Source organism: Pelodiscus sinensis, chromosome 1 (genome assembly GCF_052426305.1).
Source record: "Pelodiscus sinensis isolate ZL-2025 chromosome 1, ASM5242630v1, whole genome shotgun sequence".
In the NCBI taxonomy this organism is placed as follows: Eukaryota; Metazoa; Chordata; order Testudines; family Trionychidae; genus Pelodiscus; species Pelodiscus sinensis.
The window spans coordinates 339,120,268-339,138,061 of record NC_143052.1 but is presented as its reverse complement, the minus strand read 5'-3'; the positions used below and the strand labels follow the sequence as shown (position 1 = coordinate 339,138,061).

The 17,794-nt window shown below is 43.7% G+C and overlaps 1 protein-coding gene across 7 annotated transcripts in view; it reads right to left on the bottom strand.

Annotated features, from left to right (window-relative positions):
• The window catches only part of TENM4 (teneurin transmembrane protein 4), an 870,263-nt gene that overhangs the window by 193,600 nt on the left and 658,869 nt on the right, over window positions 1–17,794 (bottom strand). For all 7 annotated transcript variants that reach the window (XM_075919469.2, XM_075919465.2, XM_075919468.2 and 4 more), the window contains one exon: window positions 2,559–2,660. In XM_075919469.2, coding sequence (XP_075775584.1) covers window positions 2,559–2,660 — 102 coding nt within the window. The remainder of the gene's footprint in view (window positions 1–2,558; window positions 2,661–17,794) is intronic.

Genomic DNA, 17,794 nt, shown 5'->3' with positions numbered 1-17,794 from the left:
ACTTTTTAGTTGTCCTGACTGAAGGTTTCCATTCACCTGTCTAAAATTTAAAACGCTGAATAATGGAGCCTATTCCAAGGTACACAGAGAGGATAGAGCCACAATTCTCCTCAACAAGGACAAAGAATAATCACCTATAACCAGTGAGACTACACAGGTGTTGAGAAGGACTTACATGTATTCTGACAAGACAGTTGATCACCCAGTACAAGATCAGATAAATTGCAGGCCACATGTAAGAAGGCTAGAGCTCTAAAGAGCCCTGTCTGAGAAATCATCCAGGACTGTCTCAAAGGAGCAACTGAGAATAACAAAGCAACAATGATTGCGAAGTCTCCTTTGTTACATCCCACAGTTATAGGGAAACTGGAGATTTGGGGAATTCTTTAATCCCTTTCATTCATACCTCATTTTTAAAACCATGTATTCTAGACATGCCATTATAGATGTGGAATCTTTATAAATCAAATGCTAGCCAAGCAAAGAGTGTTTGGGATGGTTTTGTGCACTTTTGTTTAAATTATGGTAATTCCCTTGAATAAACACGATTGCAATGATCCAAACACATGCCACTTATTCTAAAGTGCATCATTAGAGAATATCGCTGCAAAACACTTTATTCATTTGCTTGGGTTTTTACAAAATAAAAGTGCCCCTCTCCCTTATTGTAGGAGATCTTGGGATTGATCCAACATTAGCTCAGCAATATAAACCTAGCATCCTTATCTCTCTCATGCAGCTAAAACTAATCAGCCAAGAAAAAGTTAATAATGACCCCTTGGTTACACATACCAGGTACTCATCCCCACTTCCAGCTGCTGTAAGGCCTCATCATGCCCCTTCCCCAAAAGATGAGCCTTATAGCATGCAATAAAGGTAACAAACCAGTTTCAGGCCAAGCTGGAAAGCATAATCCAAAGTTGATTTACACCCCTGGTGCTACAGCCTGACCATCTTTTCTGGTCACCATAGCAGCAGTATGGTGCTCTCTCAGGGTACATCTACACAGCAGCATTATTTCAGAGTAACTGACATTATTCTGAAATAACATATTGCGCGTCTACACTACAAGCCATTATTTCAAAATAATGTCGAGATGGAGGACTTCTTACTTCAACTCCTGTAACCCTCATTTCGTGAAGAGTATGTGAAGTCGAAGGAAAAGTGTTCTTCTATGCAATTGACATAGCTGAAGTTGTGTAGCTTAATTTGACTTTATCCCTGATGTGTAGATGTACCCTCAGGTAGGCAGGTCCCCAAGCCATTTACTGATTTTCAGGCCAAAAACTAGCACCTAAACTCCAGCTGGAAACCAACAGCCAGCCAACACAGATCCTGGAGCACCTGTATCATGACTCATGGCACGATGATCCCACTTAACAAGTACCATTGAGAGCCCCATTGGCTGAAAATCCAACAGATAACACACAAAACAGCAACAGTCCCCCCACATATTCCTTTCCACACAGACAGCGTGATGTGGATCTATGGCATTTTAGCCACACAATTTTATGACAATAAAAAAGGACTCACTCAAAACAAATTCATCAAGATGTCCACCCAGCTTCACATCTAGTGATGGAGAATTTGCAAATACCATGGTGAAAGTCTATAAACTCCAGTGATGTTTCTAGCCCTTATGGTTAAGAAGCTAATTTGAATTGATATGAACTTTTACACTGATGTCTGCATAAAGTTCTAACAAGTGTGTATTGTCCTATTCATTTGACTGCATTGTGAACTCTGAAACCCACTAGGCCATACTTTGGATAAAGGTCTGAATACAAGTGAGGAGAACCTTGTTATTCCTCCTCCTTGGCTGTGAGGAAAAGATGTGAACTGGAGTCTCACAGAGCTCTATGCTTTGCAGGGTGGGGGTTTGCTCATCGTCTTCTAGGAAGGAACACAACCAGCCTTAGGACAGTGAGCACTGGCCAACAGTGAAGGTGGATTCTTTGTTTGGACAATGCTTGTGTTAATCCCCCTGAACATGGGTGGGGCCACATGTGATCTCACATTCCTAATGTCATAGGTTGCCTTAATCCACTCCTGTCTGTCTCCCCCCTCCCCCCCTTTGGTTGCTGCAGGTTAAACCAAGGAGACCTCTGAGGCAGGGCCAAGGGTGCTTAAGAACCACCTTCTAAATGGCTGAGGACAAAAGATCATTATAAAGTCCTGCTAATCCATGGATAAAGTGGTCTGCTGGAGAAATAACCTGCTAATCCATGGATAAAGTGCTCTGCTGGAGAAATAATAGTACAGCATTTCTAAGCCACCTTTTCTCCACACATTCCCAAAGAGGGAGTGCCTGGTGAGTCATTGTCCTTATTGTTTGCTCACATGCAGCTGGGGGAAGTAGGGGGAGTTCAGAGGTTTGTGTCACTAAGGTTACTGCAAGCATGGCAAGTAATAAACAAACAAACCCACAAAGCCAATCTATTTCCACTCTACTGCACCATCACAATCTGCCACAGGTTTACTTCTGAAACACGCTCTGAGAAATGTAACCAGGGAAAACAACATGTATAGATGTTACAGCATCAGATACAAATGCCTACCTCTGCCACAGTCGGGACCCAGAAAGCCGAGGAAGCAATGGCAGGTTCCAGAAACACAGTCTCCATTTCCATAGCAGTTGCTGGGACAATTATCCACTGATTCTAGAAGACGAAAAGAGACTTGAGACACTTTATTTGGGCAAGAAAATCCTCTATCCTCAATAGAGCCCACGGACAGCAGCAGGACAGATAACTTAAAGTGAATACACAATAGTACAGACTATGGACTGGGACATGCTGGTCTGAAATAGATTCTTGAAGCTATGTTGATTTACACCTGCGGAGGTTATGGCCTTAACATTTCAGTCCTGCTTTTTTTACAGATCAATTGGCTGATTTGGGGAGTGATGATCAGCTATAACTCCTATGCCTTCAGCTGGAATTATGGTTGCTCAGCACCTCCCAGGATCAGGCTTAACATCTGGTCACATACAACAGCAAAACAACAGTTCTGTATTATTTAATACTATACAAAACAGAGACAAGCAAGCTCAGTAAAATGTGCAAAAACCTCACCCACAGTCTGAACAATTCCTGGTAACTGATCTCTCTTATTTTTTTTTTTGTACTTCCTATTTATGATTTGACTGGAGAAAAAAATAGCAGAAACCTCCTGACAGAGCTTTTCTTTTAAGATCTCCAGCTCACTTTTGCAGATTCAATAACCTTTGAATTTGGACGTATTTATCTGAAATGAAGAGGGTTGATCTGACACTGGGATTTTCCCTAGTGTAAGTCCACTACAAATAAAATTTTGGAAGCTGGAGATGGTAAAGTCCTATAGCAGCAGTTTCCAATTGCTGGGCCACAGGCCGCTGCTGGCCCATGACTTGCTGGCTGCCAGAGCTCAAACCAGCTGTTCATGGTGGCTCATCTCCGGCAGCCATCGTGGTTGAGGCATGGCAGGAGGAGGCAGAGCAGGAGGTACCTTCCTTCCTCCTCCATGATTGGGGAGGGAGAGGGCGCAAAGAAGGAGGGAGCACGTGCACCACGAACAGCTGCTCCCCCTACCCGCATGCCCAAATTTGCCAGCGGCGGCGCTAGGGCTGAGGCAGTGGCAGGAGGAGGCAGAGGAGGTGCCTCCCTCTCTCCTCCCCCCCTTGGTTATGGCGGGTTGCCAGGGCTCCTTTTGCCGGCAGTGGTGCTGAGGCAGTAGCAGGAGGAGGTGCCTCCCTCCCTCCTTCCTTAGTAATGGCGGCCCAGCTGGGGACCACACTTCCCCTCCACCCATGGGAGCACAAGACGTGCTTGGGGAGGGAAGGGGCATAAAGGAGGAGGGAGCACATACAGCCAATAGCTGCTGTCCCTTTCTCTGCAGCAGTAACAGCCACGCTCCCTAGGGGGCAGCCTCACGCTCCTGGGCATGGGGAGCGGCAAAAGGGTATTGGGTGAGGGTGTGGTGGGGTCATGGGGGAAAAGGGTGATAGGCATGGGCTATATAGGTCAGAGGTTAAAGGGTCAAAGGGCATGGGGGTCAAAGGATGTTAGGCACTGGGAACCAAGGGCACTGGGTCAGGGCTAAGCGGTCATGTAACACTGTATTTGTATTTCTTCATATTCATTATGTAAATAATGAATATGCAAATACAATGTTGCCAGTCCACTAAAAGTTTGTGAATGGGTTTGCCGGTCCCAGGCTTAAAAAAGATTGGGAACCACTGGCCTGTAGTATCACCCTGTCAATTTCCTGGCTTTGCATAGTACATTTTCTAGTGTGTTGTGAACGGTGCTATTTAAAGTCCCAGACAATGAGACTACTACTGTTTCGCTTGGGAGACAATTCTACAGAAACTGTTTCAAGGTAAGTCTTCTAATTCTCTGACTGTGACAAAACATTAGATAAGGATCTTCCTAGAAGAGTTAATAGGAGAGGAAAATTATGTCTAATTTTTCTGATTTGTTTTAATGTCATCTCAGAGCATAAACAAAAGACAGAACTATGTAGCACTTTAAAGACTAACAAGATGGTTTATTAGATGATGATCTTTAGTGGGCCAGACCCACTTCCTCAGATCAATATGTGGAAGAAAATCGGCACAACCATATATACCAAAGTGATGCAATTAAAAAAAAAATGAACCCATGTGAAATTGACAAATCAAATTTTAGAACAGAGTGGGGGTGAGGGGGGAAGGTAAGTTTCTGTGAGGTAATGATATAGGGGTGATAATAGGGGAAGTTTCTGTGAGGTAATGACATTAGGGCGATAATTGGGGAAGCTATCTTTGTAATGGGTGAGATAATTAAAGTCTTTTTTTAAACCCATACATAAAGTGTCAAATTTAAGCATGAATGACAATTCTGAAGCTTCTCGTTGAAGTCTGGAGTTAAAGTCTCTTTGAAGCAATATGCATGTTTTAAGGTCATTAACGGAATGATCAGTCTGGCTGAAATGGCAGGCAACAGCTCTCTCTGGGTATGTCTACAGTACCCCCCTAGTTCGAACTAGGGGGGTAATGTATGCATACCGAACTTGCTAATGAAGCCCGGTATTTGAATTTCCCGGGCTTCATTAGCATAAAGCCGGCTCCGCCATTTTTAAAAGCCGGCTTGTTCGAACCCCGTGCCGCGCGGCTACACGCGGCACGGGCTAGATAGTTCGAACTATGTAGCCATTCCGATCTATCTGTACACCTCACGAGGCGTACAGATAGTTCGGAATAACTACATAGTTCGAACTATCTAGCCCGTGCCGCGTGTAGCCGCGCGGCACGGGGTTCGAACAAGCCGGCTTTTAAAAATGGCGGAGCCGGCTTTATGCTAATGAAGCCCGGGAAATTCAAATACCGGGCTTCATTAGCAAGTTCGGTATGCATACATTACCCCCCTAATTCGAACTAGGGGGGTAGTGTAGACATACCCTAACTGTGAAAGTGTCTTATGTCTGTTTTGTGTGCATTGATTCTTTGGTGAAGTGTCTGAGACGTTTGTCCAATGTACATAGCAGACAGACACTTTAGGCACATGATGGCATAAATTATATTTCTGAATGAACAGGAATATGTGTTCTTGATCTTGTAACTAGCATGGTTAGGTCCAATAATGGTGTCACCCTTATGTCATTACCTCATAGAAACTTACCTTACCCCCTCACCCCCACTCTGTTCTAAAATTTGATCTGTCAATTTCACATGAGTTCATTTTTTTTAATTGTATCACTTTGGTATATATGGTTGTGCCGATTTTCTTCCACATATTGATCGGAGGAAGTGGGTTTGGCCCACGAAAGCTCATAACCTAATAAACCATCTTGTTAGTTTTTAAAGTGCTACATAGTTCTGTCTTTTATTTCAGCTACACTAGACTAACATGGCTGCATCTCTATCACTATCTCAGAGCATAGTTTGTCTTTAATAAAAAGAAGTGCATGACTTATTAAATATTATATTTCAACAACAAAGGGATTGAAAACCACCCTATTTGCAACAAAAGTTTGCATAAGGACAAGGTAGATTTTTTGTGTGTAGTTTGCAATGATGACTATATATTACGGTTTGCCCCAGATTTCCTGAAAGTGAAATGCCTGTTATATTAAAATTGGCTTCAGTTATATAGGAAAGGACCCAATTTCACATCTTTCATTAAAGCAGGTTGGGAATGGTGGAGCACTGGAGAATACCTGCACTCTCAAGTGCTTAATTCATTGGGCTGTGTGGTAGCAAACCTATTTGTAACCTTCCTGTTTGTCTAATGAGCTGAAACATCTGGAGCGAAGAGCGGCATTAATTTCTGAACGTGACAAGAGAGGAAGCCTGTACCTAATTGGTGCTGTCCTGATTGATAGGGGCTCCTGAAGGCCACTGTAATGGGCAAGGTGTAATTTAATCATCCATAGAGTGCAATGGCAGTTTTAAATACTAAAAGCTGAGTTTCAAGCATTTGTGTTTTAGGAATCCACATATATTTCCAATAAGCACTGAACTTTATTGTGAAGGTAAAGAAAAACGGATCACTTCTCTGCCACAGATGGTCTCATGAAAAGTTGAGATCCACTTTATGAAGTATTGAGATAACACCACAGTTGTCGTGACCCCAAATGAAATTTCAGCTTGGCCTGTGATAGTTGCTTTTCATAACTTTATTGATGATGCTTGTCCATGGCCACAGCAAAAAAGGTCTTTGTCAGGTACTTTTGTTTTCAATACAATTTTCTTAGAACAGAGGTTGAATTATTTTTACATATTTTATATGTATAAAGGTCCCATAGTGAGATCTTAGCTTGCCATTATGGGCTAATTCTGCAAACCTTATTCACACTGACCAGTATTTACACATGCACTCCTCTTGAAGTTAATGGGAAGCAGGACTACTCAAGGAAGTACTACTCAGCTTGACATGAGTCTCAATGTTAATAAAACACCCTTGGAATACAGAAATTTACAATTCTTTTCAAGTTATAGTTTTCAATGACTGGGCAGAGAAGTTGAAGGGAAGGAGGAGGAGGTCCTTACAACTGTGAGAGACCATAGAATGTTTTGCACGTAAGAAATCAATACAAACAGTGAAGAGCACAGTCAGCATCTAAAGGACAATGCACCATTAGCCTTAGAATCCTCGACCTATGCTCTAAAACCACAGGCATCTATCACTTCACCCATTAATTGCAGGACAATCTCCATTATTTATAAGCGTATTTAGAGTTTCTCTTTTCTCTATGGCTGACACTAATAGGCAAGTAATAGAGATGTAGCCATGTTAGTCTGGTCTTGCTGAAACAAAAGACTTGCTGACTAATAGGCAACACAGAGTATTCATGTACAATTCATGTACAATTGTACAGACCTGGCATTGCACATAACAAAGGGCAGTGAAACACATACATAATGACCCATGTATTAGATACAATTTTCCCCTATGTGCACTAAAAGTGGTAAGATTATTTTCCATTTTCTGATTTCCCAGAATGCTACTCTGGCAAGTGTGACCTCATTGCAAATTACATCTTGATTTCATTACCGGTCATATTTACTGAAATTCTGCTCCAGTTTTCAAAGGGAAATGACATGGACCTTATAATTGCAATCAAAGCCAGACAATAATTTAACACTTAGGAAAAAATTCACAATAGCAATAATCTGTAGAGTACATCCTCAGTTTTTAATTGTGTGTTGACTACCCCATTCCAACAATAAGAGGCTAGGTCCTTAAAATCACTTTGTCTCGGGTTAAATGCTATCTGAGGTGTTTTTTTCTAATGAGTCTGAGAGTGACACTTACTATAATGCCCTCATTTTATGCACATTTGCTTTTCTCCATCATTGTCCTGAAGTAGTAACCTCATCTAGGGAGAAAGAAAGGACTGGAGAAGACTAAAAAATGGTTCCCCCCAGCGTCTAGTGCCTTGTAATGTCTGCATGGCACCCAGAATATAAACCTAGCTAGGACAATACAGGTCAATTAAGGTCCTATATCTTCAAAAAATTCTGACAATTGAGACCAACTGCTCAGCAACAAGAGACAGCCATGCTACACGATCATCCCTGTTTGCCTGGAGTCAGGATTGGACAGGAAGCAGTTTCCACATAGTTCAAAAATATTTGCAAAACAGTGGATGATAAATGGACATGCTGTTCCTTCAGGGTACATCTACACTCAACGGCTATTTTGGGATACTGGAGGTATCCCAAAATAGCTGCCCTGTGTCTTCACAAGCCGCCTGTTAGTTTGAATTTTTTTTTAAATAAAGGGCACACTATTTCGGCATCTCAGTAACTCTCATTCAATGATGGTTAAAGGATGTCTCAAATAGTGCATTATTTGAAAATTTGGTGCTGTATAGACCACTAAATTTCAAAACAGCCTATTTTGAAATTCAATCGAAGTAAGATACACAATTTGTGTAGCACAAATTGGGTATCTTATTTCAAGTTTCGGGTGCTGTGTAGACACACACTCGCTGTCTCTGCTAGGTCCTGAGACCAAACAAGCACTGTGATTAGGGGGTTGAATAGCAGAAGTCTAAGCTCCTTGGCAGTGGGATCTTCACTGTTCATTTTATTACTATGCAATCCAGAACCCTACCCAGGTTCTCCAGAACTCTCCTAAAGTGGGGTATTCTTTTTTATTTGGAAGCTAAAACAAAATCACATCTACCTGAAGTGCCTAAAAAACCCTTCAAGTGCATCACATGGCTGGTCTCAGGTTTTAGAAGTCTACATGAAAAATCTAGAAGCCTAAAGTGAAGTTTTGCTAAGTTCATGTCAGTCAGGGTATGTCTACGCAGCAAAGTTATTTCAAAATAACAGCTGTAATTTCGAAATAACTTTACTAGTGTCTACACAGCGGAGCGCTTATTTTGAATTGGTAAACCTTGTTCTACGAGGAATAATGCCAAATTTGAAATAGCTATTTCGAAATAAGTGCTGTATAGACACTTATTTCAAAATAGGAGACCTCCAGCCTTCCCAGGGTGCCCTGGTGGCCACTCCAGCCTCAACCAAGAACACTCCTCTCCCTCCCCGCTTCCCCAGAGCCCTTAAAGGGGTAGACTCTGGCCACAGTGCCTGTGCCAGCTCCAAGCCTGCCAGCCCAGAGCCAGCAGCCACTGCCCCTGACCCAGTGGCCTCAAAACATGAGCCAGCAAGCCACTGGTAGCCAGCCCTCCACCGCTCCCCAGGAGCAGTCTGTCAGCTCCCAGGAGTCTGCCAGGGCCTGGAGAAGGCAGGCGCCTTCCTGGTCCAGGGTGGAGATCATGGACCTTATTCAGGTTTGGGGGGGATGCCCCCAACGTCCATGATCTCCGCACTAGACGGAGGAACGCATCCGTCTATGGCAGGATAGCTACCAGCCTGGCCACCAAAGGCCACATGCGAACCCAGGAGCCGGTTTGCATGAAAATAAAGTTGGTCCGGCGAGACCCCCAACCCTGAGCCCTGATCTTCCTCTCCTCCTTCTTCCCCTTGCTTCCCCCTTCCAGCTCCCTCCTCCCAGGTTTCCCCCTCACCTCTCCCACCCTCTCTTCTCCCCTCTCCCACCTCCTTTCCCCAGTCTCACCAGTTTCATTCTCCCCCGCCCCAGTTTTGTTAAATAAAGAGAGTTTGTGTTCATGAAAATATGTGTATTTTATTTGACATCAGGAAGGGGGGTTAGGGAGAGGTAAGTGGAAGGACGTGAGGAAGGAATGAGTCACAAACCCCCAGTGGGGCAGACCAGGGAGGCTCTTAGTGCTCCTCAGGGTGGAAGTTCTCCCGCAGGGCCTCCTGGATACTGACAGCCTCCCAGATGGCAGCATGCAGAAAGTGCAGCTAGGCTCACAGCAACACATCCACGAGAAGCACCAGAGTGCCCAGGGGCAGCTCTGGTTCCATGCTGCAGAGTGCTCTGGTGTCCCAAGTGAGGGCAACCAGAGCACGCAGAGACAAAATGCTTTGCTGCTCCTCATCGAGGTAGGCAAGCAAGCAGGGAAAGATGAGAACTGGCTGTCCAGTGGGAGTCCCTTTAAGCACAGGCCTCAGATAGCCTCAGGCAGCAGCCACACAAAGTAACTCCTGACCTGATGCCCTGCCGGACCTGGTTCCGGCCGGCCTTAAATGCGATTCAGCGTCCACTCAGTGTGGATGCACTATTTTGAAATAGCAAAACGCTATTTCGAAATGCATTTTGTGTGTAGACATGATATTTCGAAATAAGCTATTTTGAAATAACTATTTTGAATTAAGATATTTTGAAATAATGCTGTAATGTAGACATACCCTCAGAGATTGTCTTTAGGTTTGCAAGAGCCACAGCTACTGAAGGTTTAAAATAGGCAGCATGTCAGCTGCCCTCTGCAGCTCTTTCTGATTCCAATAACAGGGGAAATCAGCTCACCATGTTGCCAAGTCTGAACAAAACCACAGAGGACCGAAATGCCCATGCCTAAAGCCAGCCTGCTGACAGCATGTAGCCATTGCACCAGCTGGAGTCCTCACAGTGTGACAATCTTACAGCTTGCACATACAAATTGTTCAACCCATGGGCTGCAAAGTAAAAAGGAGGTGAAGTGAGAGTGTTTTAAGGAAAGTATGGGAAAAAATAAAACCACATGGAAATCTGAAAAATAAAACAGCTATGTTTGCACACATGTGGCAGAAGAGAGGACTTGGCTAAAACTTCAATGGTTGTTATAACCAATTAAATTAGTAAACTCCATAAAGCACCAAAGCCAATTGCACTGAGCATGTGTTTAAAAGCACTATTCTCCCTTAAGTACACCCATATGCCATACTATTAGTTAGGTCTAATTCAATTCCATCCTAATATTTATTTTTCAGCTTTGACATAACTATACACATATTAATAGGTATGGACAGTATTATACTTAACACTCTAACTCAGCAGTTCTCAAACCTTCCAGACCTTTCAGGAGTCCAATTTATCTTCCACACTCTAAGTTTCACCTCACTGAAAACGTACTAGCTTACCAAATCAGACATAAAATATATATACTTACACTTCATTGTGACACCTTCTCAGAAACCTGTGCCCCTATCACCAACAGCTCATTCATGTAATGTAGTGTCACGTGGGCCCCCCCACTGCCCTGCTTGCTGCCCCCTAATGCCAGTCCTGCACTTGCAACCTCTCTAACACTGTCCTGAGATTCCCCTGGGGATCTGAACCACTAAATACTAATCCCGATGAAACAAAATACAGGACTATGTAGCACTTTAAAGATTAACAAGATGGTTTATTAGATGATGAGCTTTTGTGGGCCAGACCCACTTCCTCAGATCAAATAGTGGAAGAAAATAGTCACAACCATATATACCAAAGGATACAATTAAAAAAAATGAACAAATATGAAAAGGACAAATCACATTTCAGAACAGAAGGGGGAAGCGGGGGCGGGGGGGAAGAAGGTAAATGTCTGTGAGTTAATGATATTAGAGTTGGGGAAAGGTAAATGTCTGTGAGCTAATGGTATTAGAGGTGATAATTGGGGAAGCTATCTTTGTAATGGGTAAGGTAGTTGGTGTCTTTGTTGAGCCCCCCTTGAAGAGTGTCAATCTCGATGAGTTGATGCACCCTCTAGAAGCCCTCTGTGTATCCTTAGGGGTTCATGCCCTCCTGGTTGAGAACCACTGCTCTAACTAATTATATGGAATTCTTGTAGAAGATTGTAGCAATGCTCTCCTTAAAAAGGGTGTTCAATTTTGTTAACTATTTATTTATTGGTTTTAGTCTAACTCTCTTATTTTCTTCTTGGATTCTGTGTCTTGTAGTGATTGCCACAATTTTACTGACACCTGCTAGTAAGGACCAAAATTACCAATTGCAGGCTTAGCCAATGAGCCATGCATAACTCTACCATATAGATTTTCTGTAATGGCCAAAGAGAATGTTGAAAACATTGTTTTCTTGCCTCCTTCCAAAACAAAATGGCTGCATAAGTGATTTTGAGAAAACTAGCAGATCATACTGGGACAAACTAGAAAAACTAAAATGGCTTGTTTTGGAATAGTGACCTCAGTACTTGAACATGAAAGCTTCAAAATCTAATTAGCCACTAAAAAAAAAAAAAAGCCTCCTGAATGAACACTATAAACATGCAGAGCTCCTCTGATGTGATGAATAAATGACATACATGACAGATTCACTGCCTGTAGTTCCACATTGTCTCACAATGGGAAACTACACAAGCAATAGCTTCTCTGTTACATTACCCCACAATACACATTAGTCAAACCCACCTTGCTTAGGGAGAGGGGAAGGATTTGCAAAATTGTCTCAGATCTATAAAAGCAAGAGTTGGAAAATATCTATTAGATAACTACACACCTGTTTAAGAGCTAAACTGCTCCTCTATCACACACAAAGTAAGCTGTCATGGGATAAGAGGGAAGATCCTCTCATGGATTGATAACTGGATAAAAGATACAAAACAAAAGGTAGGAATAAATGGTCAGTTTTCAGAATGGCCAGAGGTAACTAGTATTGTCTCCTAGGGTATGTCTACACTACAGCGCTAATCCGAACTAACTTAGTTTGAATTAGTTAATTCGAACTAAGCTAATTCGAACTAACGCGTCTAGAACTAAAAACTAGTTCGAATTAGCGTTTTGCTAATTCGAACTAGCATGTCCACATTAAGTGGACCCTGAACCGGGGTTAAGGATAGCCGGAAGCAGTGCCGGCAGGGCATCAGATGAGGACTTAGAGCGTGGAGCTGCTGTCTCAGGCTAGCCGAGGGCTGTGCTTAAAGGGACCCGACCCCCACCCCGGACAGACAGTTCTCAGGGGTGCCCTGCTTACAAAGCAGTCCTGGCTTGGAGTGCCCTGAGTGCCCACACTGGGCACATCATAGCACTCGGCCATCAGACCGGCTGCACTTGCCGCAGGCTGCCATCTGGGGAAAGAGGGCAATTGGGGGGGCTGCAGGAGAGCTTCCACCCCCAGAAGCCCGCAGAGCCAGCCCAGTCCTCCCCATCGGGGGCTCGTACCCCATTCCTCCCTCACCTCCTTCCACTTAACTCTTCCCTAGCCCCCCTTCCTAATGTACAAAATAAAGAAAACGTGTGGTCAAAAATAGAATCTCTCTTTATTGAACAAAACTCGGGGAGACCGGGAAAAGGAGGTGGGAGAGGGGAAGAGAGAGGCTGGGAGAGGGGAGGGCAACTAAAATGATCAGAGGTTTGGCAGAGGTCCCATATGAAGAGAGGCTAAAGAGACTGGGACTTTTCAGTTTAGAAAAGAGGAGACTGAGGGGGGATAGAATAGAGGTCTATAAACGCATGAGTGGGGTGGAGAGGGTGCATCAAGAAAAGTTCTTCATTAGTTCCCATAATAGAAGGACTAGAGGACACCAAAGGAAAGGAATAGGTAGCAGGCTTCAAAGTAGTAACAGAAAGTTGTTCTTCACAAAGCATAAGAGTCAACCTGTGGAACTCCTTGCTGCAGGAGGCTGTGAAGGCTAGAACTAGAACAGAGTTGAAAGAGAAGTGAGATAAAGTGATGGAGGTTGGGTCCATGGAGTGGTATTAGCCAGGGGGTAGGAGTGGTGTCCCTGCCCAAAATTTGTGGAAGGCTGGAGAGGGATGGCACGAGACAAATGGCTTGGTCACTGTCGTCGGTCCATCCCCTCCAGGGTCCCTAGGGTTGGCCGCTGTCGGCAGACAGGCTACTGGGCTAGATGGACCTTTGGTCTGACCCAGTACGGCCATTCTAAGCTCAGGGCTCAGGGTCGGGGGTCTCAGTGACCACCTTGATTTTCATGCACACCTGTTCCTGGGTGGCCAGGCTGGCAGCTCTCCTGTCCTAGACGGCCGCTTTCCTGTGCCTAGTGCGGAGGTCGTGGACGAGGTCCACGATGTCCGCACTAGACCAGGCGGGTGCCCGCCTCTTGTGGTCCCGGGCAAGCTCCCGCGAGCCGCCAGTCTGGTCCCGGGAAGAGGGGGAGGGCTGGGGGGCATCGGGTGGCTGGCTCGAGCCATGCCAGGTGCAGGGTCTGCTAGCTGGGTGCTGGCAGGCTTTCACCTGGCATGGGCATCGTAGCCAGCCCATGCCCCTTTAAGTGTTCCGGGGCCGGGAGGGGAGCAATAGAGTTTCCCTGGTGTTGGCCAGAGTGGCCACCAGGGAAAGCTGGGGAGGGCTAGCCTCCCACTAGTTCGAATTAAGGGGCTACACACTCCTTAATTCGAACTAGCAAGTTCGAACTAGGCTTAGTCCTCGTAGAATGAGGTTTACCTAGTTCAAACTAAGTGCTCCGCTAGTTCGAATTAAGTTCGAACTAGCAGAGTGCTAGTGTAGCGCCTATCAAAGTTAATTCGAACTAACATCCGTTAGTTCGAATTAACTTTGTAGTGTAGACATACCCCTAGGGATCTGTACTGGGACCAACCCTTTTAAACATGTTCATAAATGAACTGGAGAAAGGGGTAAACTGTGAGGTGGCAGATGAAACAAAGATAGTTATATCCAAAGCAAACTATGAAGAGTTTCAAAAGGATCTAGTAAAACTAGGTGACTGGGCAATAAAATGGCAGATGAAATTCAATGTTGATAAATGCCAACTAATGCATTTTGGAAACATAATCCCAACTATACATATAAAATGATGAGGACTAAATTAGCTGTTACCACTGAAGAGAGAGTTCTTGGAGTAATTGTATATAATTCTCTGAAAACATCCACTCAATATGCAGCAGCAGTCAAAAAAGAAACGTAATGATGGGAATCATTAAGAAAGGGATAGAGAATAAAACAGAGAATATCTTATTACCTCTATATAAATCCATGGTGCACCCACATATTGAATACTGTATGCAGATGTGATAATCTCATCTCAAAAAAGATGTCTTGGCATTGGAAATTTCAGAAAAGGGCAACAAAAATAATTCAGAGTATAGAATGGCTGCCATATTCTGAAAAATTAATAAGATAAGGGGTACGTCCAGACTACATGCCTCTGTCGCCAGAGGCATGTAGATTAGGCTACCAGACATAGTAAAATGAAGCGGCGATTTAAATAATCGCCGCTTCATTTAAATTTACATGGCTGCCGCGCTGAGCCGACAAACAGCTGATTAGTCTGGACGCGCGGGTAAGCCTCCTGGGATGAGGTTTACCTGGGTGGTCGACAAATACCTTTGATGTCGCCACCCGCGCGTCCAGACTATTGCGCTGAGCCGACAAACAGCTGATCAGCTGTTTGTCGACTCAGCGCGGCAGCCATGTAAATTTAAATGAAGCGGCAATTATTTAAATCGCCGCTTCATTTTACTATGTCTGGTAGCCTAATCTACATGCCTCTGGCGACAGAGGCATGTAGTCTAGACGTACCCAAGGACTGTTCTGCTTGGAAAAGAGATGACTATAGGATGTAGGCTAGAATTCTACAAATCTAGAAATCATGTAGGCTAGAATTCTACAATTCTAGAAATCATGACAGGTGTCCCGGAGAAAGTGAATAAAGAAAAGTTATTTACTCCTTCCCAGAACATAAGACCTAGGGATCACCAAATGACGTAGGTAGCAGGTTTAAAACAAACAGAAGGAAGTATTTCTTCACACAACACACAGTCAATCTGTGGAATGCTTGCCAGAGGATATTGTGAAGGCCAAGACTATAACAGGGTTAAAAAAGAAGCTAGGAAAATTAATGGAAGATAGATCCATCAATGGCTATTAGCCAGGATAGGCGGGAATGGTGTCCTTAATCTCTGTTAGTCAGAAGCCAGGAATGAATGACAGGAGATGGATCACTTGATGATTCCCTGTTCTTTTCACTCCCTCTGGGGCACCTGGCATTGGCCAGTGTCAGAAGACAGGATACTGGGCTAGATGGACCTTTGGTCTGACCCAGTATGGCCATTCTTTTGTTCTTACCCTTCCACTTATCTTTCCAGTATAGCCTCCCTTCATTAAATGGGAAAATCTAAACGTCATTTTGCTGTCTCTACTAATAATAAGACTTTCCTATGTACATGTCTTTCATCTGAATTCCTCAAAGGGCTTTAAGGAAGGTCAGTCAGTTGCTATTTCCATTTTACAGATGGGAAAAGTGGGGCACAGACCAGTTATATTAATTGTACCAATGTTACAAAGTGACTCGATGACAGAGTCAGGAACTGAACTGATGTTTGCTTGTTCCCAAGATGGAGGTCTGTTCAATGGATCACTTTGCTTTCGACAAAGAGATGTGCAAAGACCAAATGCATTGTGGTGAGCTATATAAAGATCTATCACTCTGACCTACAATTACTTATGTGAATTGCCTTTGTTTGGATGAAAGACAATAAATACATTAAAGAGATGGACAAATTGCTAGATCTGGATAGATTTTTCTTTTAGATAATTACCATGCTCATTGGTCAGCAACTTTGCTACTTTAACTTTTAATCTTTCTTATTTATTTATTCAGCTTAGTAACTCGGGTCTCTATCTTTGGGCCAGAGGCCAAGGCAGACATCTGCCTGACACCAAATCCTATTAGAGGCTGCAGTAATGCAATTATATGTTAAAGTTAAATATTTTATAGCTCCGACAGCCACCAAGCATCATTGCTCCCTAGGCACTTAGAGGGAATTATCTACTGGCAAAGAAAAACTAGTTACCCAGCAGGCAATAGAAAGCAGAAGCTTTCCTAGAAGTTAATAAGTACCTGGGCTGTTTTCTAACTACTGATTAAATTTTACTCAATGCAGAGTGGTTTTACGGATACTCCAGCAATTTCTTTTGGAAACATATCTAGCCTGCTTTAGAGCTGGGGCTGCCCAGCACTGATATATCTAAGTAATAACACTCTGCACTAAGTTAGCACCTTTAATCTGATCAACAAAAACATGATTTAATCCTGGTGCCAACTCCTGTGAAGTAGATACAGTGAGTAATATCAAACTTTGTACAGCTGGGTAAATAAAGCACAGTGGGTCTGCCTATGCAGGAGCCGCCTAGCCCCGGTACACAGACTCTTGCTAGCAGGGCTTTACCTAGCAGAGTGTGACACTGCGGTATCTGCAGGGGCTTCAACTAGCCACCCAAGCCTGAAATTCAGGCTATTAGTTGGGTTGATCAGCAACACGACACTTGGTAAAGTGTCCCAATGATTTATCACCGTCACTGTTAAAAATATACAACTTATTGCGGGTCTGAATTTATCTTGCTTCTGCCTCCAGCCACTGGACTGTTACACCTTTTTCTGTTAGACTGAAGAGTCCAGGAATGATCTGAGCTTGAGTGGTGAGTCCAAGTCCCTGCCAGTCCCACAACTGCTATTGTTAGTGTGCTAGCTGGAATCTGTGTCTACCTGAGCTGGGTGGCTTGCTCCCAGCTGCAGTGAAAACATACCCAGGGAGGTTAAATGACTAGCATAATGTCACACAGCAAATCAACACAAGAGTAGGAATACTGATTCCCTGTCCTATGCTCTAACTAGCTGTCCATACTACCTCCCTAGTGGGCTCAAAGACTTGTGCTCTCCTCTAAGGTTCCAACAGGTTGAGTAAATTCCCATGTCAACATGCTCACCCTCAGAGAAAAAGATGTTTGCTAAACCTTTGTCTTGTAGTGGCCACGGATGCTTAAGAAGACTTTCAACAAAAAACAATCAAGTGGGGGCAGACAGAGTTTTTTACAGAAAACCAACACAGAAACCTGTCAGGAAAACCCATCTTAGCTCATGTTTTCAATCCCCTTTCCTATGGTAAAGTTATGTTAAAGCTTGGCCCATCTATGCTATCCCTGTTGAACAATCTTGCTACAAACATGAATGTTTTCATTAGACCAACCACCCACCCACCCAGTTGTACATTACCTCC